The sequence below is a fragment of the Octopus sinensis genome, linkage group LG2 (genome assembly GCF_006345805.1).
Source record: "Octopus sinensis linkage group LG2, ASM634580v1, whole genome shotgun sequence".
NCBI lineage: Eukaryota > Metazoa > Mollusca > Cephalopoda > Octopoda > Octopodidae > Octopus > Octopus sinensis.
The window spans coordinates 39939321-39966614 of NC_042998.1; the positions used below are offsets into that span (position 1 = coordinate 39939321).

At 38.7% G+C, this 27294-nt stretch overlaps 1 protein-coding gene across 7 annotated transcripts in view; it reads right to left on the minus strand.

Annotated features, from left to right (window-relative positions):
* The window catches only part of LOC115229345 (armadillo repeat-containing protein 8), a 79767-nt gene that overhangs the window by 9811 nt on the left and 42662 nt on the right, over positions 1–27294 (minus strand). For 3 of the 7 annotated variants that reach the window (XM_036512375.1, XM_036512373.1, XM_029799712.2), the window contains exons 14-15: positions 5292–5384; positions 4538–4687 (exon numbers count right to left, since the gene is read on the minus strand). The exons of 2 other annotated variants lie outside the window; for them this stretch is intronic. In XM_036512375.1, the coding sequence (XP_036368268.1) occupies positions 4538–4687; positions 5292–5384 (243 nt within the window). The remainder of the gene's footprint in view (positions 1–4537; positions 4688–5291; positions 5385–27294) is intronic. 2 more of the 7 variants (XM_036512390.1, XM_036512383.1) reach the window with 1 other exon arrangement.

Here is a 27294-nt window from a genome sequence, read left to right on the forward strand (position 1 = left end):
CATCATCATCATCATCATCATTTAGCGTCCGCTTTCCATGCTAGCATAGGTTGGACGGTTCAACTGGGGTCTGGGAAGCCAGAAGGCTGCACCAGGCCCAGTCTGATCTGGCAATGTTTCTACAGCTGGATGCCCTTCCTAACGCCAACCACTCCGTGAGTGTAGTGGGTGCTTTTTACGTGCCACCGGCACCTGTGTCAGACGGGGCTGGCAAACGGCCACGGTTGGATGGTGCTTTTTATGTGCCACTATTTCATTCTAACTCCACCTCATGAATTTAATGAAAGTATTTAAATGGAAACATTCAATAATAAATGTTATAACATTGTGCATTATGCCATTTATATCCTTTTGCACTGATGGTTGACAGCAATAACTCCATACATTTGCTAGTAAAGTAAAAAGATCACTTTTAACTGGTAAAGTTCAATAATTAGTTAAAATTTGCTTTTTTTTTTCAAAATACATAACTTATTCAAAAAATTTTATACAGCAGTTATACTGGTACAAAGTGTGTTGTAATTGCAATGACATCTGATCAAAATTAATGAAGTGTTTGAACCCGTTTACATCCATTCATATTGTGTTTCAATTTTACCTGTAAATATCTTTATGATCCCTCTTTGTCACTCCTTCCTCTATATACATAAAGAGACATGATTCTTATGGCACGGAACATACACCTAACAAAACTGGAGAAAGAAACTAGGTCTACATCAATGGTTTGTTTTGACCAATGATTTATTCAGAAACAGATTTATACACACCTACTGAATGACATTTATAATATCATAATACCCAGTCCAATGGATTGAAAATTCAGATTAAGTAATAATGTAGCAAGAAAGCAAATATCAAAGGTATCTAAGTTGGAGTAGTGATTGACAACACAAACACAGAAAGGCAGTAATATTTTAGTTTTGTAATAATCCACTTGAAATCTCATACATACAGTTACAAATAATAATTCTTTTAATTGATAATGTAATGTATGAAAGCAGACCATGGAATGAAGACAGAGATACAAACACAAACATACATGAACTCTAGAATATGTTAAAGACAGTTTCTTTGCTAAAAACAAATAAATCTGTTTAAATATATGTATAGGTATACAAATATCCACAAACATATATTTACACACACACATATATATATATATATTTATATAATCATCATCATTGTTTTATTATCCACTTTGTCAAATGGAGTTTGTAGAAGCAAATTTTCCACAGATGGATGCCCTACCTGCTTCCAAGCTAAGTAATTTTTTTCACAGAAGACTAGAAATGGGGACACGGCTTGTAATAAGGTGATGCTCATTGGCAACTATCACGTGATATCAAGACAGTATCTATTTTACACACACACAAACATATATATATATATGGAAAACAGATACTGCTGAATGCTAGGAAGGTTCCCTAGAAGTATGGGTCTAAGTAGCAGTGTTCAGAGAACAGTTACTAAAGTAAGAAAGGCTGGAAAATAGTTCAGGGAGCTACTACCGCTACTGGAAGCAAAAGGCTTCTCCCTCAGGGTTAAGTACAGATTGCATGATATATGTGTATCAAGTGCAATGTTACATGGTAGTGGGACATGGACTTTGTATATAGAGAATTTTTAGAGGCTAGAAAGAAATGAAGCAAGCATGTTTCACTTGATGTGAAATGTCATGTGCATGAATGACAGAACATTAAAGAACCGAAAAAAAAACTGCATATTAGAAGAGTCAGATGTAGTGTGCAAGTGAGAAGATTGTGATATATATTGACATGTAATATGTATGGAGGATAATAGCTGTATAAAGAAGTGCCATACACTCAGAATGAATGGTACCTGTAGAAACAGGAAGATCAACAGAAAATTGGGACCAATTGTGCCCAATACACAACCTTCATTCTCCCCTCACCTTCCATCATACTCACGTTCCTTTTCGCTCACACATTCTGGGTTTCTATCACCATTCTATCTCCTGGATGTTACCTTCTGTCCACATTGTCTTCAATATATGTACATATCTAAGACCATTGAGTATCCTTATCACTCATCTCACTGTCATGTATCCCTCCTATCATTATCATTCATGGGATCACAGGAAAACTAACAGAGAAGACACGCACAGATACAATAAGTACTAAAGCACCTGTAAAATATATTTCCTCAAATCCCCGGATGGCTCCCTAAGAAATAGCTAGCTTTTGTTACCAGATGACTTAATTAGTAATAGAGGTGGGTGATCTGAAAGTGTTTCAGCCAGTGTAAAATTGAATCTGAAGTTCAAGGAGCTATTTCTGGTATAAAAAAAAAAAAAAGAAATTGTATGATGCTTTTGTATGTACTACAGTGATGCATGGTAGTGAGATATGGGCCTTGAATGCAGATTTGCAAAAGCTAGAAAGAAATGATAAAGTAGTGTTAGTGCATTTGATTAACTGAGCAGAAATGAGCTGAGAGAAAAACTAGATATGAGAGAAGTCAGATGTAGAGTACAAGAAAGAAAACTGCACTGATAAGGATATGTAATGCATATGAAGGATATCAGTTGTGTATAAATTAGTGTAGAGATTTCAAAGATGATGGAACCTGTGGAAAAGCGGCACGTAAGAAGTCATCCGACATTCCAAAATGATGAAGACCAAACTTAGGATGTTGACCTCATGGAGGAGATGACAAAAGACAAAAAGTATTGGCAGCAGATAGTGCTGGAGAGAATGTGTCTATCTTTGTAACCATTGCAAACCAAACGTTTAAATGGTGGTAATGATGAGAGGTGTGTATGTGTGTGTATATATATATATATATATATATATAATGGCATTTATATGAACCTCACCATGCCATGACTAAGAAAAATAGTCTAATAATGGGGCATATAAGCTTTTGACAGAAAATGTAGGCTTTCCTATTCGCATGAGACTCAAACCCACATCCTTTTGTTAACACAACTAAGTGTGTTACCATTACACCAGCGAACTAGCCTCCCTATTTCTGTCAAATTTAAGAACTATTTTAGTTCATAGCTGTTTTTGTAAACAAACTTTCTATATACTTTTGGTGCAAATCGTTTTGTCATATGGTGCCAGGTTTTACAAACCTGTAAATAATAACAATGGTATTTATATAAGCCTAAAGCTTATATAAATTATTATTAAAATAACTTAAATGTACAGAATATCAACAGACCTGGTTGTAAGAACATTCAGAGCAAACACAAAATGTTCTGCTTTTTTTCAGGAATACATTTTCTCACAGTTACCTAAACTATTGCATACAGCTGTGTTTGCTTCATATGTTAAGCTCACTACTGAAATGGAAGCAATCCAAAGGACCTTCACAAAAATGACTGACACCCCATACACCAGACAAGCTATGAGATTGTATTCCCTGAAATGAAGAAGATAGCCATATGCAGATATCTGTATCTGGAAATTTTTGGATGGTCTGGTGACAAAGTTTGGCATTGCAAACCATGGGTACAACTGTAAAAGTATTGACCTTTTTAAAAACAATGTGATAAATTCAACATCATAATACGCTAAAGTAAGTGTTGTAAATCTTGGCCTCAGATGACACATACAAAAGGAGAACTCACTCCCACTTCAATAATTAGTAAGAAGCCAGATGTTAAAATACATACATCAAAAATTAATCTATAAATTTTACATATATAGAACCATCACCATCACAATAAAAGAAACAAAAAAAAAACCCCAAATATTTCAATGCAAACTAGCAAGTTGATGGACTTAATATATCAAGTTAAATAAATTTTCAAATAATTTAAAACTTGTTTCTTGAATATGTTAGATAACACAAACAGATGAATGATTTTAGAATGCACTTCAGTACAAACTACATAAGAACAAAAAATAAAAAATTGAACTGATTGATCCATTTTGAATTCATATTTTAGAGTTTCCTTTTAACAATATCTGAAACTCCTTCCTTGTTGGATGAAATGAAATGAACACACACACACATTCTCTCTCTCTCTCACACACACATACACACATACCAACTGGGAAATAAATAAAAACAAAGAAAAACTGCAAAGCGGTTGTAACCCATTTCCATGGTTTCCAAATTCACAGAGGGGAATAAAAAGCCATTAATTTGTCAGCTTTGAATGTTAGTAAATTGTGTTTGCCTAATTGATTTAGTCAAAAAGTGATGCCAACAATTTAAAAAATTTTACTTCTTGTTTTTCAATGTTATTAGTCAATAAATTAATATGTAGTAATAGCATAACTTTGTTAGTTAACTGGACCAGAATATTTATAGCCTTTTGCAACTACACGTTCCAAATTCATACAGATCAATAGATATATAACACAATCATAAGGCAGATGAAAAGATAAGTTAGAGCAACATTTCTCCCTAAAATTCATAAAACCTACAGCAAGAAAAGCCTTTGATTACAAGCTTCAAGAAGAAGTGAAAGAAAAAAGCTATATGACAATGAAATAATATTGGAAGATGATTTTGGCAATATTGTTACTTATGATGATAAAGATATGGGATTGAATCAACTTACTGTTTTGGGAGAAAGTAGATTCCTTAGAAGTCCTAGTGTCTTGAGCAATACATTAGGATCAGGGTCAGACAGCAAGCGGAATAACTGTTCTGTCTGTAATGATTCCAGGATCTGGTGTTTCATCTTGTCACTCACTTGGAAAGTCATGTTCTGAATTATAAATCATCATAGTATTAGAATATATTGCCACTGAGCATATAGCAGGATGTTGGGGCAAACTAGAAAATATTACTGATGAATAAAATTATATTCCAGTACTAAACTATGAAGATTTACTACATTTTAATAGATACCTTGACCAATTAATGCCTGGTATCATGAATTTATCTGACTGATATCTGGTATCATAAAAAATCTCCATTTGAATAGAACATTACATAAAGAATTTTGATTTATTTAAAAATATATTGGTATGGTTCATATTTAGGTAATTTTTAAACATTGTGGAAACTATAGTTGAACCATCATAAAATACATTTTAGCTCATTGCAAAATAGTTACAACAGAATTATTTAAAAGAACACCAGTCTAAACCACATCAACACAGTGAAGTCAGATTAAAATATATAATTACAAACTAGAGAGAAATGTGTGTGTAAATGTGTGTATGTGTGAGTGTGTGTGTGTGCATGTGTGTATGTGTCTGTGCATGTATATGTATGTGTGTATATATATGTATAAGTGTATATGTGTGTGTGTGTGTATGCATGTGTGTGCACACGCTTCTGAAAAGCTTATGGAAAAAATAACTTACCATTAAGCCCCAGACACCATTTAATCGGAGCAAGGAATCATCACTGTTGGTCAGCTTGACCAGAATGTTCAAACCCCCAGTTTCAAGAATAGGCTATGAAACCAAATAGACACAGATTACTAATATAAGTATAAAACTATGTTTAAAGATTAGCCTTGAATAAAGCACTGAAAAACAGTTGCAGAGCTATAACTGAAATTACGAATTCATATATTTATCAAAATCTTGATAATAATACATTTTAGATTTAACTTCTACAGTTATATCTGATCCAGCTATAGAATATAGTAATCCTTTAAACAAAGTCTCAAACTAAACTAATTAACTGTACCAATCAAAGTAAACAATAACAGAATATGAAACATTTTATTTCTAAAATAGAAACTAATGAGAAAATCTAGTTGAAATTTTTAGAACTTCAAATATACAAAAACTTTATGATTGATTTTAATTTTTCCTAGAGCTCTCACAATTCACAAAATCACGATTCAAATAAGATTCTTTAATTCTTTAAAATAAATTATGAAAAATTTATCTTCGTTTAAAGTGTAGAAAATAATCCTAACATACCACATAAACACATTCAGAGCATAAAGTAATGTATTTTATGAAAAATTATATTTGGTCACGATGAAAATAATAAAAAGCATAAATAGGAAATATATTTTTAAAACTACATATATAAACACTGAAAGCATCGTACTTGTTGAGATAGCAGTCATCTAGATAATGAATTCCTTTCCTTTCCAAAAAGGATATAATCATATTCTATATACATCTACACACACACACACACAAATTTAAACACATGTCTATATATGTATATCTATATTTGTGCATGTCTGTTTGCATACATGTATACATATAATATATACACTCATACATAACACACACAGGTGTAAGCATGGTTGTATAGTTAAAAAGTTTACTTTACGACTGACTATGCAGTCTCAGGTTTAGTCCAACTACTGCAACACCTTAGGCAAGAATCTTGTACAATAGCCTCAATCCAATCAATGCCTTATGAAATGACTAGAATTGGTAGATAGAAACTACACAGAAGCCTAGGTGCATGATTGAAATATAGGCATGTACACTTGGATGTGAAAAGACCATCACTGCAGAAAATGTCTTGAGCATAAAATTTTCCTTATAAACAATATGTGTGAAAACATTTCACTGGGCTATGAATGACATGCTTATACCATAGGCCATGTGCATATCAACACTATGATGCTTCAACAGCTACAAATACAGAATCCATCATTTACAGCCCGCAAACAATAAAAGAAAGCCATTCTTATATTTAAACAGCAAATAATACATTCGCTGATGTGTGCAAAGGTTGGTCAAGCTGAAATTAATTATTATTGCTGGAACTATTTGCTATTTAAGTATCAATTCAACAGTTCTTCATGGGCTGTGAACAACAGATTTGAGGCCCAAAGCTGATGAAATGTAACAATGCAGAAACACATGGATTCTATAGTCCAATGAGACCATTCACAGCATAGTAGTTTTGTTTCAAACATGTTATCTATCTATAAGGTGTATTTTTCTCCTCAGACAATTTCCACAGCAAATGACTTTCCATTAACAAGTGTATAGAATACTTTAAATATAATTACTCTATATAGGGTGGGGGATGGGAGGAAGGGGGCAGCATGAAGTTGTTATTTCCAATTGTTCACCAGAGAATGCCTGAACTGAAACTGCTGCCACCATTTTGCTTACTTCCCCATCTTGTAGAACACTAGTTTCACATTTCACTAAAGCAAAATTCTTAAAATCTCCTGATAATAGGAATAGTAGCGAGCCGTGAAATACTATCTTCCTTAAGTATCCAACTTTACAAGCATTGCAAAATAAACAAAAAGCAATCACACTTGCAGATATACACCATTCATAAACACACACACACATATTTGTAAGTATGGCATGCGGTTGTATACATATAAACGCACACACATATATTCTATAATATAAATTAGACATGGGTGATCGTTGTATTCTTTCTTGTCTTGAGGTTCACAGCCAAACGACTGGGTGGATTCACGTTAAAAACGGCACACAGGGGGAGACGGGTGCATAGATTGGAATGCAGTTTGTATTTTTTCTAAGCCCCCATAGTTACCGAGAAAATCGATTAAAACTTTTTATAATGGAATTCCCCCGCCATTAAAACAACCAGTTGCTCACACAGCCGGCATATATCATTTCACTACCAACAGGATGATGATCAGCCAAAGCCATTCATACATAACCTCTCTCTCTCCTTTTCTCTGTCAGTCACTCACACATTCACTCACTACAAAAAGTGAATAATAAAATTTCAGTTATCTCTCTCTCAGCCATACATAGATACATATATATATATATATATATATATATATATATATTATATATATATATACATACATAACAACCTGCGTGCTTGTGTGTGTGTGTGTATGTCACTGAAGCCATTCATACATACATACATACACAACCCCTCTCTCTCTCTCTCTTGCTTTTTCTGTCAATCACTCACACATTCACTCACTACAAAAAGTGAATAAAAAATTTCAGTTATCTCTCTCTTTCTCTCACATACACACACACCACACATTCTGTCTCATACACCCTGTCAAACACACACGCACATCAATTTTTCTGCTTCATGCCAACTTCAAAAGAACTTCACTCATATAATTGCTCTCTCTCTCTCTCTCTGTGACTTTCACTTTCACGCCGACTTCAAAAGAGCCCCTTTCCACCGAACCCCATACTAAAAAAATTTAATTTGTTTACGGAAACTAACGATCATCTTCAAATATGTAAATAAACACATGTGGTTTATAAGTGGTTTTTAGTGACAGCCGTGTGTTCCCATATCGAAAGATCGCCCAATGTTTTAATGATTAGACAGAGGTCCAACAGAACAGCGCTCAGAAACAGACTACGTACAAATTCGTTCTTCACAACTCCTGAAGCTGTTTTCTGTCAGGGGTGGGGTGGTCAGAAAATTTTCATACACCTGGAAACTCCAATCAAAACAGGGGACCCAAAATGATATGGTTAAGAAATGCTGTTATAGATTATGCCTAACTGAAAACGATCACAACCACATCATCCAAATAGACCGGGTGAAACCGGACTTAGCTGCTAGTATATATATATATATAGGGAGAGTTTACGAAAAAAAAAGATGAAGACAGGTGGTGTACAAAACAAACAGATATATTAGTATAACACTCAAGAATAGAAAAAGTCTTTTATGTTTCGAGCCTATGCTCTTCTACAGAAAGGGACACAGAAAAAACAAGGAGAGAAAAAAATGTGTGTAGTGGCTAACGATCTATCATGGCGACTGACTTCGGACAGAAGGGTCACACACGAGAGGCCAGAAGCAGAGGAGATAACAAAGTAAAGAGGACCCCCAACACAAAGGTGTGTGTGTGTGTGCATGTGAAAGAGGGCTGATGGTATGGACATGTGTGTGTATGTATGTGTAGGTGTGAAAATGTGGGGATGGATGTGTGGGTGGTGTGTTGTGATGTGATGTGTAATGTCGTATGGTGTAGTGTGGTGTGATGTTGTTGGGAGGTCGGAGAGGCAAGAGTGGGGAAAGCACAGGTGGAGTGTGGGTTCGGCTGAGGGTTGGGGTAGAGTCGGGGTTTGTGGGTAGGCAGAAGGTGGGGTGGGGTATGTGGGAGAGGGCATGTGGGATAGGATGGGGGATGGGATGGATAGGGAAGGTGGAGTAGGAATGTGTGGGGGTGGGTGGGCTTATGGGGGAGGGGAAGGTGGGTATGTGAGGAGAGAGGGAAGGAGAGAAGAAAGAGAGTAAGAGAGAAAGAGAGTAAGAGAGAAGAGGGAAAGAGAGTAGGGGTGAAGAGAAGTAGGAGTGGAGAGAAGTAGGAGTCAGGGCAAGTGAGGAGAGTTGGGTGGGAGGATGTAGGAGGGAGGGGGAGAAGAGAGAAAGACAGAAGAGGGAAAAAGAGTAGGGGTGAAGAGATGTAGGAGTGAAGAGGAGTAAGAGTCGGGGCAAGAGAGGAGAGTTGGGTGGGAGGAAGTAGGAGGGAGGGGGAGAGAGGCAAAGGGAGGAGGTTAGATGAAGAGGGGAGGAGAGTTGAGTCCAAATGGCATAAAGGAGTGAAGAGAAAAGATTAATCCCTGCTCACGGCGCAAACGGGAGTCCGGATGGCCTCTGTGCAAGGACAATCTGAACACAGACAGGTGTTGTAAAGAGTGACCGGTAGAGTGAAAATGGTGTGAGACCGGAGTGTCATTGTCGAGGCATAAACATATATACTCATTCATTCTTTTTATTGTCACACTTTTACTATTAATAGTATATACATATATATATATAATAATAAGGGTAAGGGTAAAGACCCCCTTCGGTCATGAGTGACCATGGGTTTGCACCTAGAGAGTTACCCTCTGAGGCACAAGTCTGGGCAAGGTTGTTTATGGAAGACCAGCAGTCGCCCATGCATACCGGCCTCCCCTCTCCACGTCACCGATGTTATCCAAGGGAAAGGCAAAGGGGCCGATACAGCTTGGCATCTGTGACGTCGCAACTCATTTCTACAGCTGAGTGAACTGGAGCAACATGAAATAAAGTGCCTTGCTCAAGAACACAACACATATACACACACACATATATATATATACTAGCTGACGTACCCAATAATTCCTAGGCATCTCATCTATGCTAACCCTCTCCCTAATTAGTTGGGCTATGGCCCTCTCTGTAACTTTCATCACCTGATGCAATAATTTGATACCCCTGTAGTTATTTCTATCTAAAGCATCACCTTTTCCCTTGTAGCAGTTGACTAAGGAGCTGCCACACCAGTCATTGGGTATGATTCCTTCATGAACTACCTGATTTACAATGCAGGTGACAAGACTATAACACACACCACCCAATATTTTAAGAATCCTGATGGGGCAGGTGCTTTCCCTGTCTTCATATCCTTAATTGATTTATCTACCTAGGTACTGTTGATTCGGATAGCTGGTCCCTCAACTGGGTTAACCTTTTGCAGACTCTCCTCCTCCCATTCATTCTCCACATTCAGCAGTTTCCATAATGGCTTCGCCAAGCCTTTTTCTTTGCAGAATCATTAAACGCAAGGTCACCATCATCCATGCGGACACATTTCTCTCCTATGACATCATGGTTTTCTCTCTTACTCTGTCTTGCAATCCAAAATACTTCAGTTCTCTGGTCCTCATGTCACTGAACATTAGCAAACGTCTTCTTTTCTCCTACTTCCTTGGCTACATATACCTGTCTCTTACCTTCACTTTTTGCTATCTGATACATTCTCCTGCTACCCCCTCTTCCAGGCATTCCAGACTTGTATCTTTGCTCTAATGGCACTGTTTACATTGTTGTTCCCCCACCATGTTACCCTAGGTCAGGAAGGAACTTGCACCAGCCACAGATTTGGTCTGTGGCTGCATGATTTCCTAAAAGACAGGAGCCAAACTGTAGCAGCCAATGGAGCTCTCTCCACAGAGACACTAATAGTGAGTGGAGTGCCCCAGGGCACTGTGCTGGGGCCATTGCTTTTCATGGTAGCCCTATCAGATATGCCATCAGTGACAGAGGCAGACATGCTTACCAGCTATGCCAACGACACAAAAGTCACACAGTCAAGGAAACCTTTGATGCTACACTCTTGCAGAAAGATCTAGATACCATCTATACATGGGCTGAGGATAACAACATGCAATTTAATGCAAGTAAATTCCAGGCCCTCTGCCACCAGTTAAGCACTGCTCAGGAATCATGACATCAGTATGTTGGAGTAAATGGAGCAACAATCCCAGAATCAAATACAGTGCTTGATCTTGGAATAGAAATGAGCAACAATGCCTCTAAACTGCGATCCTACGACTGCGAGGCCATTGCCTTAACTAATGGGCCATTGCACCTCCACTTATATATACATGCATATGTATATATATACACATAACTATACACAAATATATATACACATACATATATATCTATATGCATGTACATATATATATATATATAATATATATACATACATGCATATATATATATATATGTATATATACATACATGCATATATATGTATATATGCATACATCCATATAAATATATGTATATATACACATACATGCATATAAATATATGTATATACATACATGCATATATATATATATGTATATACATACATGCATATATATATATATGTATATACATACATGCATATATATATATGTATATACATACATGCATATATATATGTATATACATACATGCATATATATATGTATATACATACATGCATATATATATATATGTATATACATACATGCATATATATATATATGTATATACATACATGCATATATATATATATGTATATACATACATGCATATATATATATGTATATACATACATGCATATATATCATCATCATCATCATCATTTAACGTCCGCTTTCCATGCTAGCATGGGTTGGACGGTTCAACTGGGGTCTGGGGAGCCCGAAAGCTGCACCAGTCCAGTCAGATCTGGCAGTGTTTCTACAGCTGGATGCCCTTCCTAACGCCAACCACTCCGAGAGTGTAGTGGGTGATTTTATGTGCCACCGACACAGGTGCCAGACGAGGCTGGCAAACGGCCACGCTCGGATGGTGTTTTTATGTGTGCACCGACACAGGTGCCAGACGAGGCTGGCAGACGGCCACGCTCGGATGGTGTTTTTATGTACCACCGACACAGGTGCCAGATGAGGCTGGCAAACGGCCACGATCGGATGGTGCTTGTTACGTGCCCACAGCATGGAGGCCAGTCGATGCGGTACTGGCTACGGCCACGTTCGGATGTTTTTATGTGTGCCACGTGCCACCGGCACTGGTACCACAAAGATACAAATTCCATTGATGTTCATCTATTTTGATTTGTTTTGATTTGATTTTCACTTGCCTCAACAGGTCTTCACAAGTGTCACAAGAAGGAAGGTATGCACAGGTGGACTGACTACGTCCCAGGTAGGGGCCATGGTTATGGCCTGACTAGTCTTGCCGGGTCTTCGGATGGTGTTTTTATGTGCCACCGACACAGGTGCTAGATGAGGCTGGCGAACGGCCACGATCGGATGGTGTTTGTCATGTGCCCACCGCACTGACTACAGCACTGATGGATTTCTTGTGTGCCACAGGCACTGGTACCACAAGATACAAATTCATTGATGTTCATCTATTTTGTCTATTTTGTCTATTTTGATTTGATTTGATTTGATTTGATTTTCACTTGCCTCAACCGGTCTTCACAAGTGTCACAAGAAGGAAGGTATGCACAGGTGGACTGACTAGTCTTGCCGGGTCTTCGGAAGGGTGTTTATGTGCCACCGACACAGGTGCCAGATGAGGCTGGCGAACGGCCATGATCGGATGGTGTTTGTTACGTGCCCACAGCACGGAGGCCGGTCGATGCGGAACTGGCTACGGCCACGTTCAGATGGTTCTCTTGTGTGCCACCGCACTGGTACCACAAGTGTGTGCCACCGGCACTGGTACCACAAAGATACAGATTCCATTGATGTTCATCTATTTTGATTTGTTTTGATTTTGATTTTGATTTTCACTTGCCTCAACAGGTCTTCACAAGTGTCACAAGAAGGAAGGTATGCACAGGTGGACTGACTACGTCCCAGGTAGGGGCCATGGGTTATGGCCTGACTAGTCTTGCCGGGTCTTTGGATGGTGTTTTTATGTGCCACCGACACAGGTGCTAGATGAGGCTGGCGAACGGCCACGATCGGATGGTGTTTGTCATGTGCCCACAGCACGGAGGCCAGTAGTCGATGCGGTACTGGCTACGGCCACTTTCGGATGTGCCCACAGCACGGAGGCCAGTCGATGCGGTACTGGCTACGGCCACTTTCGGATGGTTTTCTCTTGTGTGCCACCGGCACTGGTACCACAAAGATACAAATTCCATTGATGTCATCTATTTTGATTTGTTTTGATTTTTTGATTTTGATTTTCACTTGCCTCAACAGGCCTTCACAAGTATCACAAGGAGGAAGGTATGCACAGGTGGACTGACTACGTCCCAGGTAGGGGCCATGGTTTATGGCCTGACTAGTCTTGCCGGGTCTTCGGATGGTGTTTTTATGTGCCACCGACACAGGTGCTAGATGAGGCTGGCGAACGGCCACGACTGGATGGTGTTTGTTATGTGCCCACAGCACGATGGCCAGTGATGCGGTACTGACTACGGCCATGTTCGGATGGATTCTTGTGTGCCACCGGCACTGGTACCGCAAGCGGTACTGACTACTTTTTATGTGCCACCGACACAGGTGCTAGATGAGGCTGGCGAACAGCCACGACCGGATGGTGTTTGTTATGTGCCCACAGCACGATGGCCAGTGATGCGGTACTGACTACGGCCATGTTCGGATGGATTCTTGTGTGCCACCGGCACTGGTACCACAAGCGGTACTGACTACGGCCACGTTCGGATGGATTCTTGTGTGCCACCGGCACTGGTACCACAAAGATACAAATTCCATTGATGTTCATCTATTTTGATTTGTTTTGATTTTCACTTGCCTCAACAGGTCTTCACAAGTGTCACAAGAAGGAAGGTATGTACAGGTGGACTGACTACGTCCCAGGTAGGGCCCACGGGTTATGACCTGACTAGTCTTGCCGGGTCTTCGGATGGTGTTTTTATGTGCCACTATGTTCCCACAGCACGGAGGCCAGTCGATGCGGTACTGGCTACGGCCACGTTCGGATGGTTTTCTTGTGTGCCACAGGCACTGGTACCACAAAGATACAAATTCCATTGATGTTCATCTATTTTGATTGATTTTCACTTGCCTCAGCAGGTCTTCACAAGTGTCACAAGAAGGAAGGTATGCACAGGTGGATCGACTACGTCCCAGGTAGGGGCCACGGGATATGGCCTGACTAGTCCTGCCGGGTCCTCTCATGCACAGCACACTTCCATAGGACTTGGTCTTCAGTCATTTCCTTGGTGAGACCTAAAGTTCGAAGGTCGTGCTTCACCACCTCGTCCCAGGTTTTCCTGGGTCTACCTCTTCCACAGGTTCCCTCAACTGCTAGGGTGTAGCACTTTTGCACACAACTATCTTCAGCCGGTTATGACGACGAGCGTTCCAGTTGATCCAATCAACAGAACAGCTTGCTCATGAGATTAACATGCAAGTGGCTGAGCACTCCACAGGCACATGTACCCTTAATGTAGTTCTTGGGGAGATTCAGCGTGACACAGAGTGTGACAAGGTTGGCCCTTTGAAATACAGGTACAACAGAAACAGGAAGAAAAAAGTGAGAGAAAGTTGTGGTGAAAGAGTACAGTAGGGTCGCCACCACTCCCAGCCAGAGCCTCGTTGAGCTTCATGTGTTTTCACTCAATAAACACTCACAACACCCGGTCTAGTAATCAAAACCGCGATCCTACGACCGCGAGTTCGCTGCCCTAACCACTAGGCCATTATGCCTCCACGAGAGAGAGAGAGACACACACATACATAAACCCATTCCCAGCAGGCTTAGTTTCTGTCCACTGAACAAAGACATTTACTCAAAATGTCACACAGTGAGATTGATCCCAGAATCATGTGATTGGAAAGGAAGCTTCATGAAGCATACAGCCGCAGCTGTACCTTTTTTAAAAATCATTATTATTTATTATCGCACTGGGAGAAATGCTTAGCGTCATTTCGTCTGTCTTTATGTTCTGAGTTCAAATTCCACCGAGGTCGACTTTACCTTTCCTCCTTTCAGGGTTGATGAATAAAGTAACAGTTGCATACTGGGGTCGATGTAATTGATTGGCCACCTTCAAAGCCTTGTGCCTAGAGTAGAAATAATTATTATATTATTTATTTTAAAATAATTTAAATAATATGGATGTGTGGTAGGAGTCTGGCTTCTCAATCACATGGTTCGGGTTCAGTCCCACTGCATGACACCTTGGGCAAATGTCTTCTTCCATAGCTTCAGGCTTACCAAAGCCATGTGTGTGGCTTTGGTGGATGGAAACAGAAAGAACCTTGTTGTAGTGTTAGCTGTTAGAAAGGGCTTCCAGCCATGGAAACCATGCCAAAACAGTAATGGGCTGTGGTCAGCTCCTGTCAGACCATTCAACTCATGCAGCATGGAAAATGGACGTTAAATGATGATGATGATGATGATGATATATACATACAGCTACATAATCCTTTATCTGGAACCCTTTGGGACAGTTGTGTTTCGAATTTCATATTCTTTTGGACTTCAGAACAAAAGCCAACTGCCCCAGATTATAAATTCGACATCAAAGCAGATGTCCTACTATGGTAACAAAAGCACATGTGTATGTACTCACAATCAGTGGGAAAAATAAATAATTGTAGGGTAATATAATGGTAAATTAATTAGTGAGATAATTAAGATCATAAATAGCAAAATACATTTATTGGGATAATTTAAAACAAAAATACACGATTCACAACTACAGGTATATACATTACCATAATATTTCAGTAGATAGAGACACATGGGTATTTACACTAATTTGAATAAAGAAAGATCATAACTGGCATACAGTTTATCATATGTGAGTGCCATAAACTGGTTTAAACTAGGCTAAATGTGTAGCTGCAGTTAAGTTGTAGAACAGGGTCTGTCAGTGTCACCAATGTTGTCGTCAGGTTGCAGGCAAACTTCCAATGATGAGCCAGAACAGGATTCTGAAGTGATGAATTAGCTTGACGAGAGGGCATTTTTAAAGACTTCTTCAAGTGTCATCTGTTTCATTAACAAAGGTTTTGTCTAAGCAATGTCTCTGAGTAAACTCCCATAATCTGCTGCTCACTGATAAATACACATTGTTCTAGGCCATATTTTCACCATATTGTGTATAGGAATTTTTTCGCCTGTGTTCTCTGTATCATCATCGCTACTGTCTTCATTCTTATCCATATTAACACCATTTCAGCAATTTCCCCATCACTCAAGAATGCACAACAGATGCGTCATTGTCAATGCTAGGCATTTCTTCAATGTTCACTTCTTCTAGATCACTTATGCTCCTGCACGATAAACTTTTAGCATAAGTTACGAATTCTAGTATCTTCTCATTAGCGATACAAAATCATCAAACATCATTATTGGCCATATTCTATGCCAGGTATTTGTTCCTGTGCCAGTGGAACATTAAAAGCACCATTTGAGTGTGATCATTGCCAGAGCTGCTAACTGGCTCCGTGCCAGTGGCACGTAAAAAGTACCATTCAAGCGTGATCGTTGTGAGTGTCACCTTACTGACACGTGCTGGTGGCATGGAAAAGCAACATTCGAGCATGGTCGTTGCCAGTGCCACCGGATTGGTTCCCATGCAGGTGGCATGTAAAAAACACCTTTTGAGCGTGGTTGTTGCCAGTACTGCCTGACTGGCTCTCATGCTGGTGGCATGTAAAAGCACACTCTATACTCTTGGAGTGGTTGGCGTTAGGAAGAGCATCCATCTGTAGAAACTTTGCCAGATCAGATTGGAGCCTGGTGCAGCCTCCTGGCTCACCAATCCTCATCCAACCCATGCCAGTATGGAAAGCGGACGTTAAACGACAATGATGGTGATGATTCCAAGCATTTGCAACTACGTAGATGGCATCCTTGACAGGGAACTCTTTCAGGTAGTCTTGCTTTCTTAATCCTTGTTAACTACATCAAGCACACAGCTTGTAAATTCCTTGGTCACAAGGCTGTAAAATAGTTGTCACATTGGGAGGCAAATAGAGCAGTTGTCCAGGAACAATAGAATTTTAGTCCTCTTCTAGTCCAGCTTTCCTACAATGAGTTCATGCCATTGGTACAAAGTAATTATTGAACCAGTCAGAAAATAATTTTCGGGATTACCCAATCTTTCTTCTTTGTGTAATAATGCACAGGTAAATTAACTATGCTATTCAGACATCTCAGATGTTGGCTTTTCCCAATGTCTGCCGACTTCACCTTGTGCGTGCCTGCAGCATTAAAATACCCAAGGATAGTTAACCTTTCCTTGGCATCCTTAAAACCTGTCGGTGCTATCTCATCTGCCATTGTTAAGGATTTTCTTGGCACATAGCGCCTGTACAAAGCTGTTTTATCAGCATTATAAATTTGTTCAAGAGAAAGGTTTTCATTAGATATGATCTTGGCAAATTCGTCTTTATAATTTTCCACAGCTTCATAATCAGCAGAAACCTTTTCACCACTGATTTTCAGATATTTTACACCATGGCACTTCTGAATATTGATATTCTCCTTCAATGTTCAGTTTTTTATATACTATATTCCAGCTTGTTTCATGACCAACAAACTATTCAGTGACATATCTTCCCTTCTTCATTATTGAATCCATTCTATCACTGCACGATCAAAAATCTTCGTTTTTTGCCCTATGTAATGTTTTCTATTTTCATTAGTTGCACCCCACAACATAGACTGGTAGTTAGTGACTTTAGGATCAGGACTAAGAGGGCGACTAGAAGACGACCAACATGGAGAAGAAGGGTCTGGAAGCTTAAAGACCCTGTGAATGGACAGAGATTTAGAGATATGTTACTTGAAGCCTTTGACGAAGTGGAAGGGGGTATAGCTACACATGGGGTAGAAGACAACTGGACGTTTCTGAGGGACAACCTGCTGAAAGCCGCTGACCAGATCTGTGGCTGGTGCAAAGTCCCCTTAAGACCCAAAATAACATGGTGGTGGAACAATATTGTGATAGGGCTATTAGACAAAAGAAACAGGCTTGGAAGGCCTGGAAGAACGGTGGTTAGCAGGGAAGTGTATCAGACTGCCAGAAGGGAAGCTAGGAGACAGGTCTATCTAGCCAGAGGGGAAGCAGATAAAAGAAAATTTGCAATGTCCTGCGCCGTGAGGATGAAAGACTTGAGGTATTTCGTGTTGCAAGACAGTGTGTGAGAGAGAATCGAGATGTGGTAGGAGAGAAATGTGTTCGCATGGAGGATGGCTCACTTGCGCTAAATGAGGATGCAAAGAGAGAAGCTTGGAGACGCCACTATGAAAGGTTGCTGAATGAGGAAAATGAATGGGATAAAGAGAGTCTGCCGAATGTTGACCCAACAGAGGGACCAGCTATCCGAGTTGATAGTTCCGTGGTAGCTAAGGCAATTAGAAGCATGAAGACAGGGAAAGCCCCAGGCCCATCAGGAATTACTGCAGAGATGCTCAAAATATCTGGTAGTGTCGGCTATAAGCATAGTCACCCGTATAGTTAACAGGTGATACAGGAAGGAGTCATACCCAATGACTGGTGTAGCAGCATAATAGTCAACTGCTACAAAGGTAAAGGCGATGCCCTAGATACAAATAACTACAGGGGCATCAAGCTGTTGGATCAGGTAATGAAGGTTACGGAGAGGGTTATAGCCCAGTTAATTAGAGAGAGAGTTAGCTTAGATGATATACAGTTTGGGTTCGTGCCAGGGAAAAGTACTACTGATGCTATATTCCTGGTAAGACAGCTGCAGGAGAAATACCTAGCCAAAGGTAAGCCCTTGTACCTGGCTTTGTTGACTTAGAGAAAGCCTTTGACAGGGTTCCCCGATCCCTTATCTGGTGGTCAATGAGGAAACTAGGGATAGATGAATGGTTAGGGAGAGCTGTGCGAGCCATGTACAGAGACGCAGCTAGTAAGGTGAGGGTTGGCAACGAGTACAGTGAAGAATTCCGGGTAGAGGTTGGGGTCCACCAAGGTTCAGTCCTCAGCCCCCTCCTATTTATCATAGTCCTCCAGGCAATAACGGAAGATTTAAGACAGGATGCCCCTGGGAGCTCCTATATGCTGATGACCTTGCTCTAATTGCTGAGTCACTATCAGAACTGGAGGAGAAGTTTCAGGTGTGGAAACAAGGATTAGAATCGAAGGGCCTTAGAATCAACCTAGCCAAAACCAAAGTCCTAATAAGTAGGAAGGTGGACCACCACAAACGACTTCAGGTAGATGGCCCTGCTCGATCTGTAAAAAGGTGTAGGTAGAAACTCTATAAGGTGCACCAAGTGTAAGCTATGGACACATAAGAGGTGCAGCAATGTCAAAGGAAGGCTAACTAAGAAAATAGTTTTTGTCTGTGGCAGATGCTCAAGAGAAATAAACACTGGAAATGTGCAGAGACCAACTTCTACTACGTTCCAGGAGACAAACTAGAAGTAGTTGATAGCTTCCGCTACCTAGGAGACCAAGTCAGTACGGGGGTGGGTGTGCTGAAAGTGTAACTGCTAGAGTAAGAATAGCCTGGGCAAAGTTTAGAGAGCTCTTACCCCTGCTGGTGACAAAAGGCCTCTCGCTAAGAGTAAAAGGCAGACTATATGATGCGTGTGTACGTACAGCCATGCTACATGGTAGTGAAACATGGGCCGTGACAGCTGAGGATATGCGTAAGCTTGCAAGAAATGAAGCCAGTATGCTCCGATGGATGTGTAATGTCAGTGTTCATAATCGTCGGAGTGTAAGTACTTTGAGAGAAAAGTTGAACCTAAGAAGTGTCAGTTGTGGTGTGCAAGAGAGACGGCTGCGCTGGTATGGTCATGTGACGAGAATATATATATACATATATATATGTATATACATACATGCATATATATATATATGTATATACATACATGCATATATATATATATACATACATGTATATATACATATATGTATATACGTACATGCATATATATATATATATATTTATATACATACATACATATGTATATATACATATATATATTTTAATATTTATACATATATATTTTTTTTATATTTATATATATATATATACATACACATTATATATATATACACATACACACATATATATATATACACATATATATACACACACACACACATATATATATACACATATATATACACACACACACACATATATATATACACATATATATACACACACACACAACACACATATATATACACAATATATACACACACACACACACATATATACACATATATATACACACACACACACATATATATATACACATATATATACACACACACACACACATATATATACACATATATATACACACACACCACACACATATATATACACATATATATACACAACACACACACACACATATATAACACACACACACACACACACATATATACACACACACACACAACACACACATATATATACACACACACACACACACACATATATATACACACACACACACACACACATATATATATACACACACACACACACACACACATATATACACACACACACACACACACACATATATATACACACACACACACACACACACATATATATACACACACACACACCACACAATATATATATATATATATATATATATATATATATATATATATCATCATCATCCTTAAAAATCCGCTTTCTATGCTAGCACGGGTTGGACGATTTGACTGAGAAATGGCGAACAAGATGGCTGTGCCAGGCTCCAATCTGATCTGGCAGAGTTTCTACAGCTGGATGCCCTTCCTAATGCCAACCACTCCGAGAGTGTAGTGGGTGCTTTTACGTGCCACCTGCACGAGGGCCAGTCTGACGGTACTAGCAATGGCCACGCTCGAAATGGTTTTTTTACGTGCCACCAGCACAAGAGTCATTCCAGCGGCATTGGCAATGACCTCGCTCAAATGTTTTGTTCATGTGCCACCGACACAAGTGCCAATGAGGTGACGCTGGTAACAATCATGCATTGATCCCACTCGGACGGAGCTATTAGCGCTCCATTGGCACAGGTACCAGTCATCGAATTTTGGTTCAATTTCGATTTCACTTGCAACAAAACTTCGCAAGCAGAGCTTAGTGTCCAATGAAGGGAGGTTGGCATAGGTGCCAATTGTCGAATTTGGTTCGATTTTGATTTCACTTGCCTCAAAAGGTCTTCGCAAGCAGAGTTTTGTGTCCAAGGAAGGAAATATATATATGCATATATATACATACATACATGTGTATATATATATATATCTTTATATATATAAAACTGAGAATGTGTGTCTGTGTGTTTCCCTAAAACTTGAGAACTACACAACCAATTTCATTCAAATTTTACACATGCCTTACTTATGATCCAGGGAGTGTCATTGGCAAAAAAAATGTTAACTTTTTGCCTAGGGTGAGCCCACAGCGATATCATATCTTCTCCACTACGATTCCCTAAAACTTGAGAACTACACAACCAATTTCATTCAAATTTTACACATGCCTTACTTAGGGTCCATGTAGTTTCATGGCAAAAAAAAATGTTCAACTTCTTGCCTAGAGCGAGCCCATAACACATATCATATCTTCTCCACTATTTCAGTATTACGTGTTAAAAGTGAAACAAAAAACATTTCTCTATTTTATGTCAGATACTTCACTTTAACAATAAAAATAATAATAACAATTGAATATATGTAGAAGTAAGTAATAATTAAAATCAAACTAAAGTATAATAATCGTAACATAAAAAAAAAAGTAAAAATAGCAATTGGTATAAAATTGCATCAATGATTTGAACTTGAATAAGTGGTTTCACATGAATGGGAATAATTATTAAAATAAAATTAGCATGCAGAATAGAATAGTCCAGATGGATAATAAAAATTAAATTAAAGAAAAGACTATTGTCTATAAAGTATACAATGTAGAGAAAAGAGAAGATTGAACGGGTGTGTTTTTTGCGCTCTGTAAAATTCGGTTAAAAAGGAAAAAAGAACAAAAAGTGAATTGTGGTTGTTGCGGAATTGGAACGTCGGTTGGTGCGGTTTCGCGTCGCACTGGTTCTGTGCGTCGCACATTTTCTGTTCGGGAGGCCATTTTTCGGTCTGAGGCGACTATGAGCTGCCTCTACCAAACGGATGAGATGGAAGAGGGAAATTTCTCTGAAAATTCGTCGACATCTGAGGAGGAGTTGGCGGTGGGAAAAAATGGAAAGCACCTACGCAGGTATAACGAAGAAGTCAAACAGAAAAAGAGATAGACCTGGCTAAGTTGTCGGGCTTCCAGGAGTTCATGAAGGAGGTCGAGAACGGAGAGGTCGAGCTGCTGCTCAGCAGGGCGCGGGGACTGGTTCCATCGTAGAACCATTAAATATAAAGTATTTATGAATGGAGGTAGAAAAAATGGAAGTGATTAACATGGAAGCAATTGAAGAGGCTCTCAAACAGACAGGAGAAGAAATTGTGTACATGACAAAAGGATTAGAATATGGAACCATAACGGTACAATTAAAAGTGAGAAAGCAGCCAGGAATATAGCAGCCAAGGTGGTGAGTACAGAAAAGATTACTTGTTCCCCTCGTATTTGAATAGAAGGACCACCACAATTAGGGTGGTGGGAATACCTCCACACCTAGAGGGCGAATTAATAACGGCTGCGGTTATCAAAGGAAATGAAGATAAAGTGGACATCCTCCATCCATTATGAAATATGAAGGCGTGAGAGGTGCCACACTAGAAATGAACATACAGACGGAGGCGGAAGTTATAGAAAAGCTTACAGACAGTATAAAAAACTGGGAATATTATTATGAGAGTGTGGGTGGAGGTAGGGCGCCCAGGTGCTACAAGTGGCCAGAGGGGTCACATAAGAGCCTACTGCCCTCCCCCACCAAGGAAAAAGAAAAGGAAATCGTCGCGGAAGCCCCAAAAGAGGAAGAAACAAAGAAAACCAAACGGAAAAAGAAACGACAGAAGAAGAGGAGATAGATGCAACAAGAGTGGGAAGAAGGAAGAAGAAAAAAGAGAAAAAAGAAGAAAAAGAAAAAAAAACTGTGCGAAGCCCCAACCCACCCCAACACCACCCGCACCCTCTGAATCCCACCCTTCCCCTGCAGACAGTGAACCCACCCGCTCCCCTCCAACAAGAAAACAAAAGAAAAATAACAATACAGACAGACAAGAGTTTGAAAACGAACCCAGGCCAAACATTTATATTGTGACTGAACAGAAAGAAGTTACAAGGGTAATGGAGGAGTATGAATGGTATGAAATGGATGGGACCAGATATGCAGTGCTGGAAAAGAAGAATATAGAGTTTGTGTTGAGGTGTGAAAGGGAGAATTGGGAGGTGAAAGATACAAGAATGAGCGATGAATTCGTGGAAAGTATGGAGGACAGTTTCGGAGTAAGAATGGATATGGATGGTCTTCGTATTGGGAATGAACATTCAGGTGACAGTGAAAACAAAAGGACAGGTAAGCGATGCTGGCGGAGGGGGCCGTTAGCATCGCTTTCATATTATCATTTTTTCATTTTAATATTCATTTGCTCATAAATTTAATCATATTGTTCTATGTCCCCCATGTTTTGTTATGTCCGCCATTCTTCGTAGCCCCTGGTGGGTAATAAAGAAATAACATGGAGGAAAGCACCTTCGAAAAGTGTCTTGGTGCGACTATGAAAGTTATCTAGTCAGAGGCGGTAAATTCGCCACAAGGTTCGAGTCTACAGAGTGTGCAAGGGAGTACTCGACTCAAACTTGCAAAGTGGAAATATTTTATTTTTAACTTTATATCTAGGACGTAGGACATCCCGGAAAAAAATTTTTAATGCCCCCCCGGAAGTAGAGGTAGGCTGGATTGTAGCCACACTTCTATACAAGAGAGAGGACAAGATACAATTGATCGAAATTACAAGAGACGGGCTTACAATTCCAGTCTGTTATATATTTTGAGTATTGTTATCACTAGTCATATCAAGATATAACTTTGTATTTTGTATTTTATGTGTAGATGTATATATATAGATGTACATGTAATATGTACACATATATACATGCACTAGCAATATGACCCGGCAACAACGGGTCTTTAATGCTAGTATATATATATATATATATATATATATATATAATTAATTAATAAGGGTGAGAGAATTAGATACTAATTTAATAGTATACCCATTCAACACCAAGTGGCCAGTGCAAAGAAACCTGGATTTTAATAACATTTTATACATAAATATAAGAGAGTGGTCACTATGTGGCTCACTCTTGCACTAGAAATAGATCCAATAGGTTTCAACCACAAAATAAATGTTTCCCATGAAAGTCAGTACGATTGTTAGCTCAAACGAACAGGGCAAATAAAAATAACAAAAATACAGATTATTTTGGGACAATTGTTTCGCTATTACTGAACTAAATGTAATTTTACTCACATTAATTCACTTGTAGCTCATATATATATATATATAGTTGGAATTTAGAAAACAACAAGCAAAACAAAAGACATTATTCTGCTTAGCTAAGGCATCTGGGAAATGTATAACTGCTGTCATTCACAGAAAAACTATTGTTGAACTGTTAAGTGAAATTTGGCAATCAAGGATCGAATCCATGCTATGCCTGCATGAAGCCACTACAAATAAGTTGTGGAATAAAAAAATTCATCTTCTGTCATGGAAAAAGTGTAACTATAAAAATGCAGAATTATTGGAGTAATGGGCATTCAAAAAAGTATGTATGTATAGAAATGTATGAAGCCTTTAATGTTTAAGATTCAAATCAAGGAAGTGCAATAATAATGTTTAGCAGTTCAAAACTGAGTAGTGAAATGCAGAATTAGGTCGGCTAAAATATTAGTAATATGTAGTAGATAGAAGGATCCATTGGAGGGGCCCTATTATCGATTTTTTTTTTTCAACAATCTAAGTATGACACAAGGTTTCCAGACATGACTTCTACTCATGTATCAAATAAAGTATAAAAGTGATATTGTCTGCAAAAATTAGAAATTGGACACAGAAAAATCAGTATTCAAAGTAATTGAACCAGTAAAATACTTATAAATTTGATGGCTCAATTAGCTTCATGAAAATATTATATGAAGTATAAATAAGCAATAAAGATTACGATTTGTAAAATACGTATAAGTGATACAGGGTGCCCCAATTGATTGTGGTGTGGAAGTTTGGTTTCATTTTTTAAGAATTTTAAGCATTCAAGGTATCAAAACTGTGAGTAATGAAATGGAGAACTAAGTCCTAGGAAATCTGGATTCAAAAATTTATGTATTGCCATAAGAAATGTTTAACTGGAAAAATGCAGAATTATCGGAGTTATGGGCATTGAAAGTGTACATGCATCAAGAAAGTGCAATAATAAGGTACAGCAGTTGAAAACTGTGAGTCGTGAAATGCAGAATTAGGTCCGCTGATCGTGAGAACCAAATATTGATTGCTTCACAAAAAAACTAACAACTGTAAGTGCAGGTGATTTGGGTTATTTCCCTTGGGTGTTTAAAAAAATAGTTATATGAGGTGGATATAAAGATCCTTTCCAGGGGCGGCATTATAGATTTTTTTCAACAATCTAAGTATTTCACAAGGTTTTCAGACATGAGTCTATATTTGAACCATTTCTTATTTTGATTACAATTTAATGACTTGTACTAGCTTTGTGTATTTTATTTAATTTTATATATATATACATATATATATTTATATATATATATGTACGTATAAGTATATATATGTATATATAGCGCCACCCTGACTGGCCTCCGTACCGGTGGCACATAAAAAGCACCATCTGATCGTGGCCGTTGCCAGCCTCAACTAGGCACGTAAAAAGCACCATCCGCTCGTGGCCATTTGCCAGACTTGTCTGGCACGTAAAAAGCACCCACTACACTCATGGAGTGGTTGGCGTTAGGAAGGGCATCCAGCTGTAGAAACACTGCCAAATCAGATTGGGCCTGGTGCAGCCTTCTGGCTTCCCAGACCCCAGTTGAACCGTCCAACCCATGCTAGCATGGAGAGCGGACGTTATACGATGATGATGATGATATATATATATATATATAAAGTATATTTATTAATTATTTTATTGTTCTAGTTTATTTTTAACCTGATGTGTGACTATATTTATATTGAAGTGATTTCTCTACTACTATAATCATTTCTTAAATATAACCACGAAACACGTGTCGTTATTCTACCTATTATATATGTTTTTACTATTATTTTTTGCAATTTACTTAATCATTGACATTTTATTGGTATTTTAATTTTAATATTTCTATTATATGTAATTTTCTAGATGGTGTAATTTAATTGTTCATTTTGAATTGATAAAAGGTGGTTTTTTTCTAATTTTTTATATATACATATTATATTGTGTGAAATTTGATTTAGTATTTTTAAATTGAATTTTTTCCTTGTAAGTTTGGATTTTATTCCCTCAAATAATAATTATTATACATATATATATACATATACATATATCCTTTTAGATACACAGACACCCACTCTCTCTCTCTCTCACAAGACAATGATAAAAAGAAATCCAGACAATTTTTTGAAAAATAACATTTTACCCCCTTCGGTGACACGTAAAAAGCACCCACTACACTCGCGGATTGGTTGGCGTTAGGAAGGGCATCCAGCTGTAGAAACATTGCCAGATAAGACCGGAGCCTGGTGCAGCCTTCTGGCTTCCCAGATCCCCGGTCAAACCGTCCAACCCATGCTAGCATGGAGAACGGACGTTAAACGATGATGATGATGATGAAGTGGCCACCTGGGTTTGCCATTTCTATAAGCCAAGAATCATTTTCTATTGAAAGCACTGAAAAGCTGCAAAGATGTCAACACATTTTTTCTTCTTTCTCTCTTCCTTCTCTTTTCCATTGACACTCCTTTCAGATACAAAAGCACACACACACACTCTCTCTCACTTTCTCCCCATTCCTCACCCTCTTGTACTATCTTATATCTCTCTCCACCCCTACACACTCAATAATACAATAAAAAGTGACAAAATTCCAGAAAAAGTTCAATCTGACAACTCCACTAGAGTGGACGCAAGCGCTAATATATGATTTATAAAAACATGTGACATATTAATAAATATAAAACCATCCAAATTTCTGAGTACCTTAATTCTTCTAATACATATATATATATATACATATATGTATATATATATACAT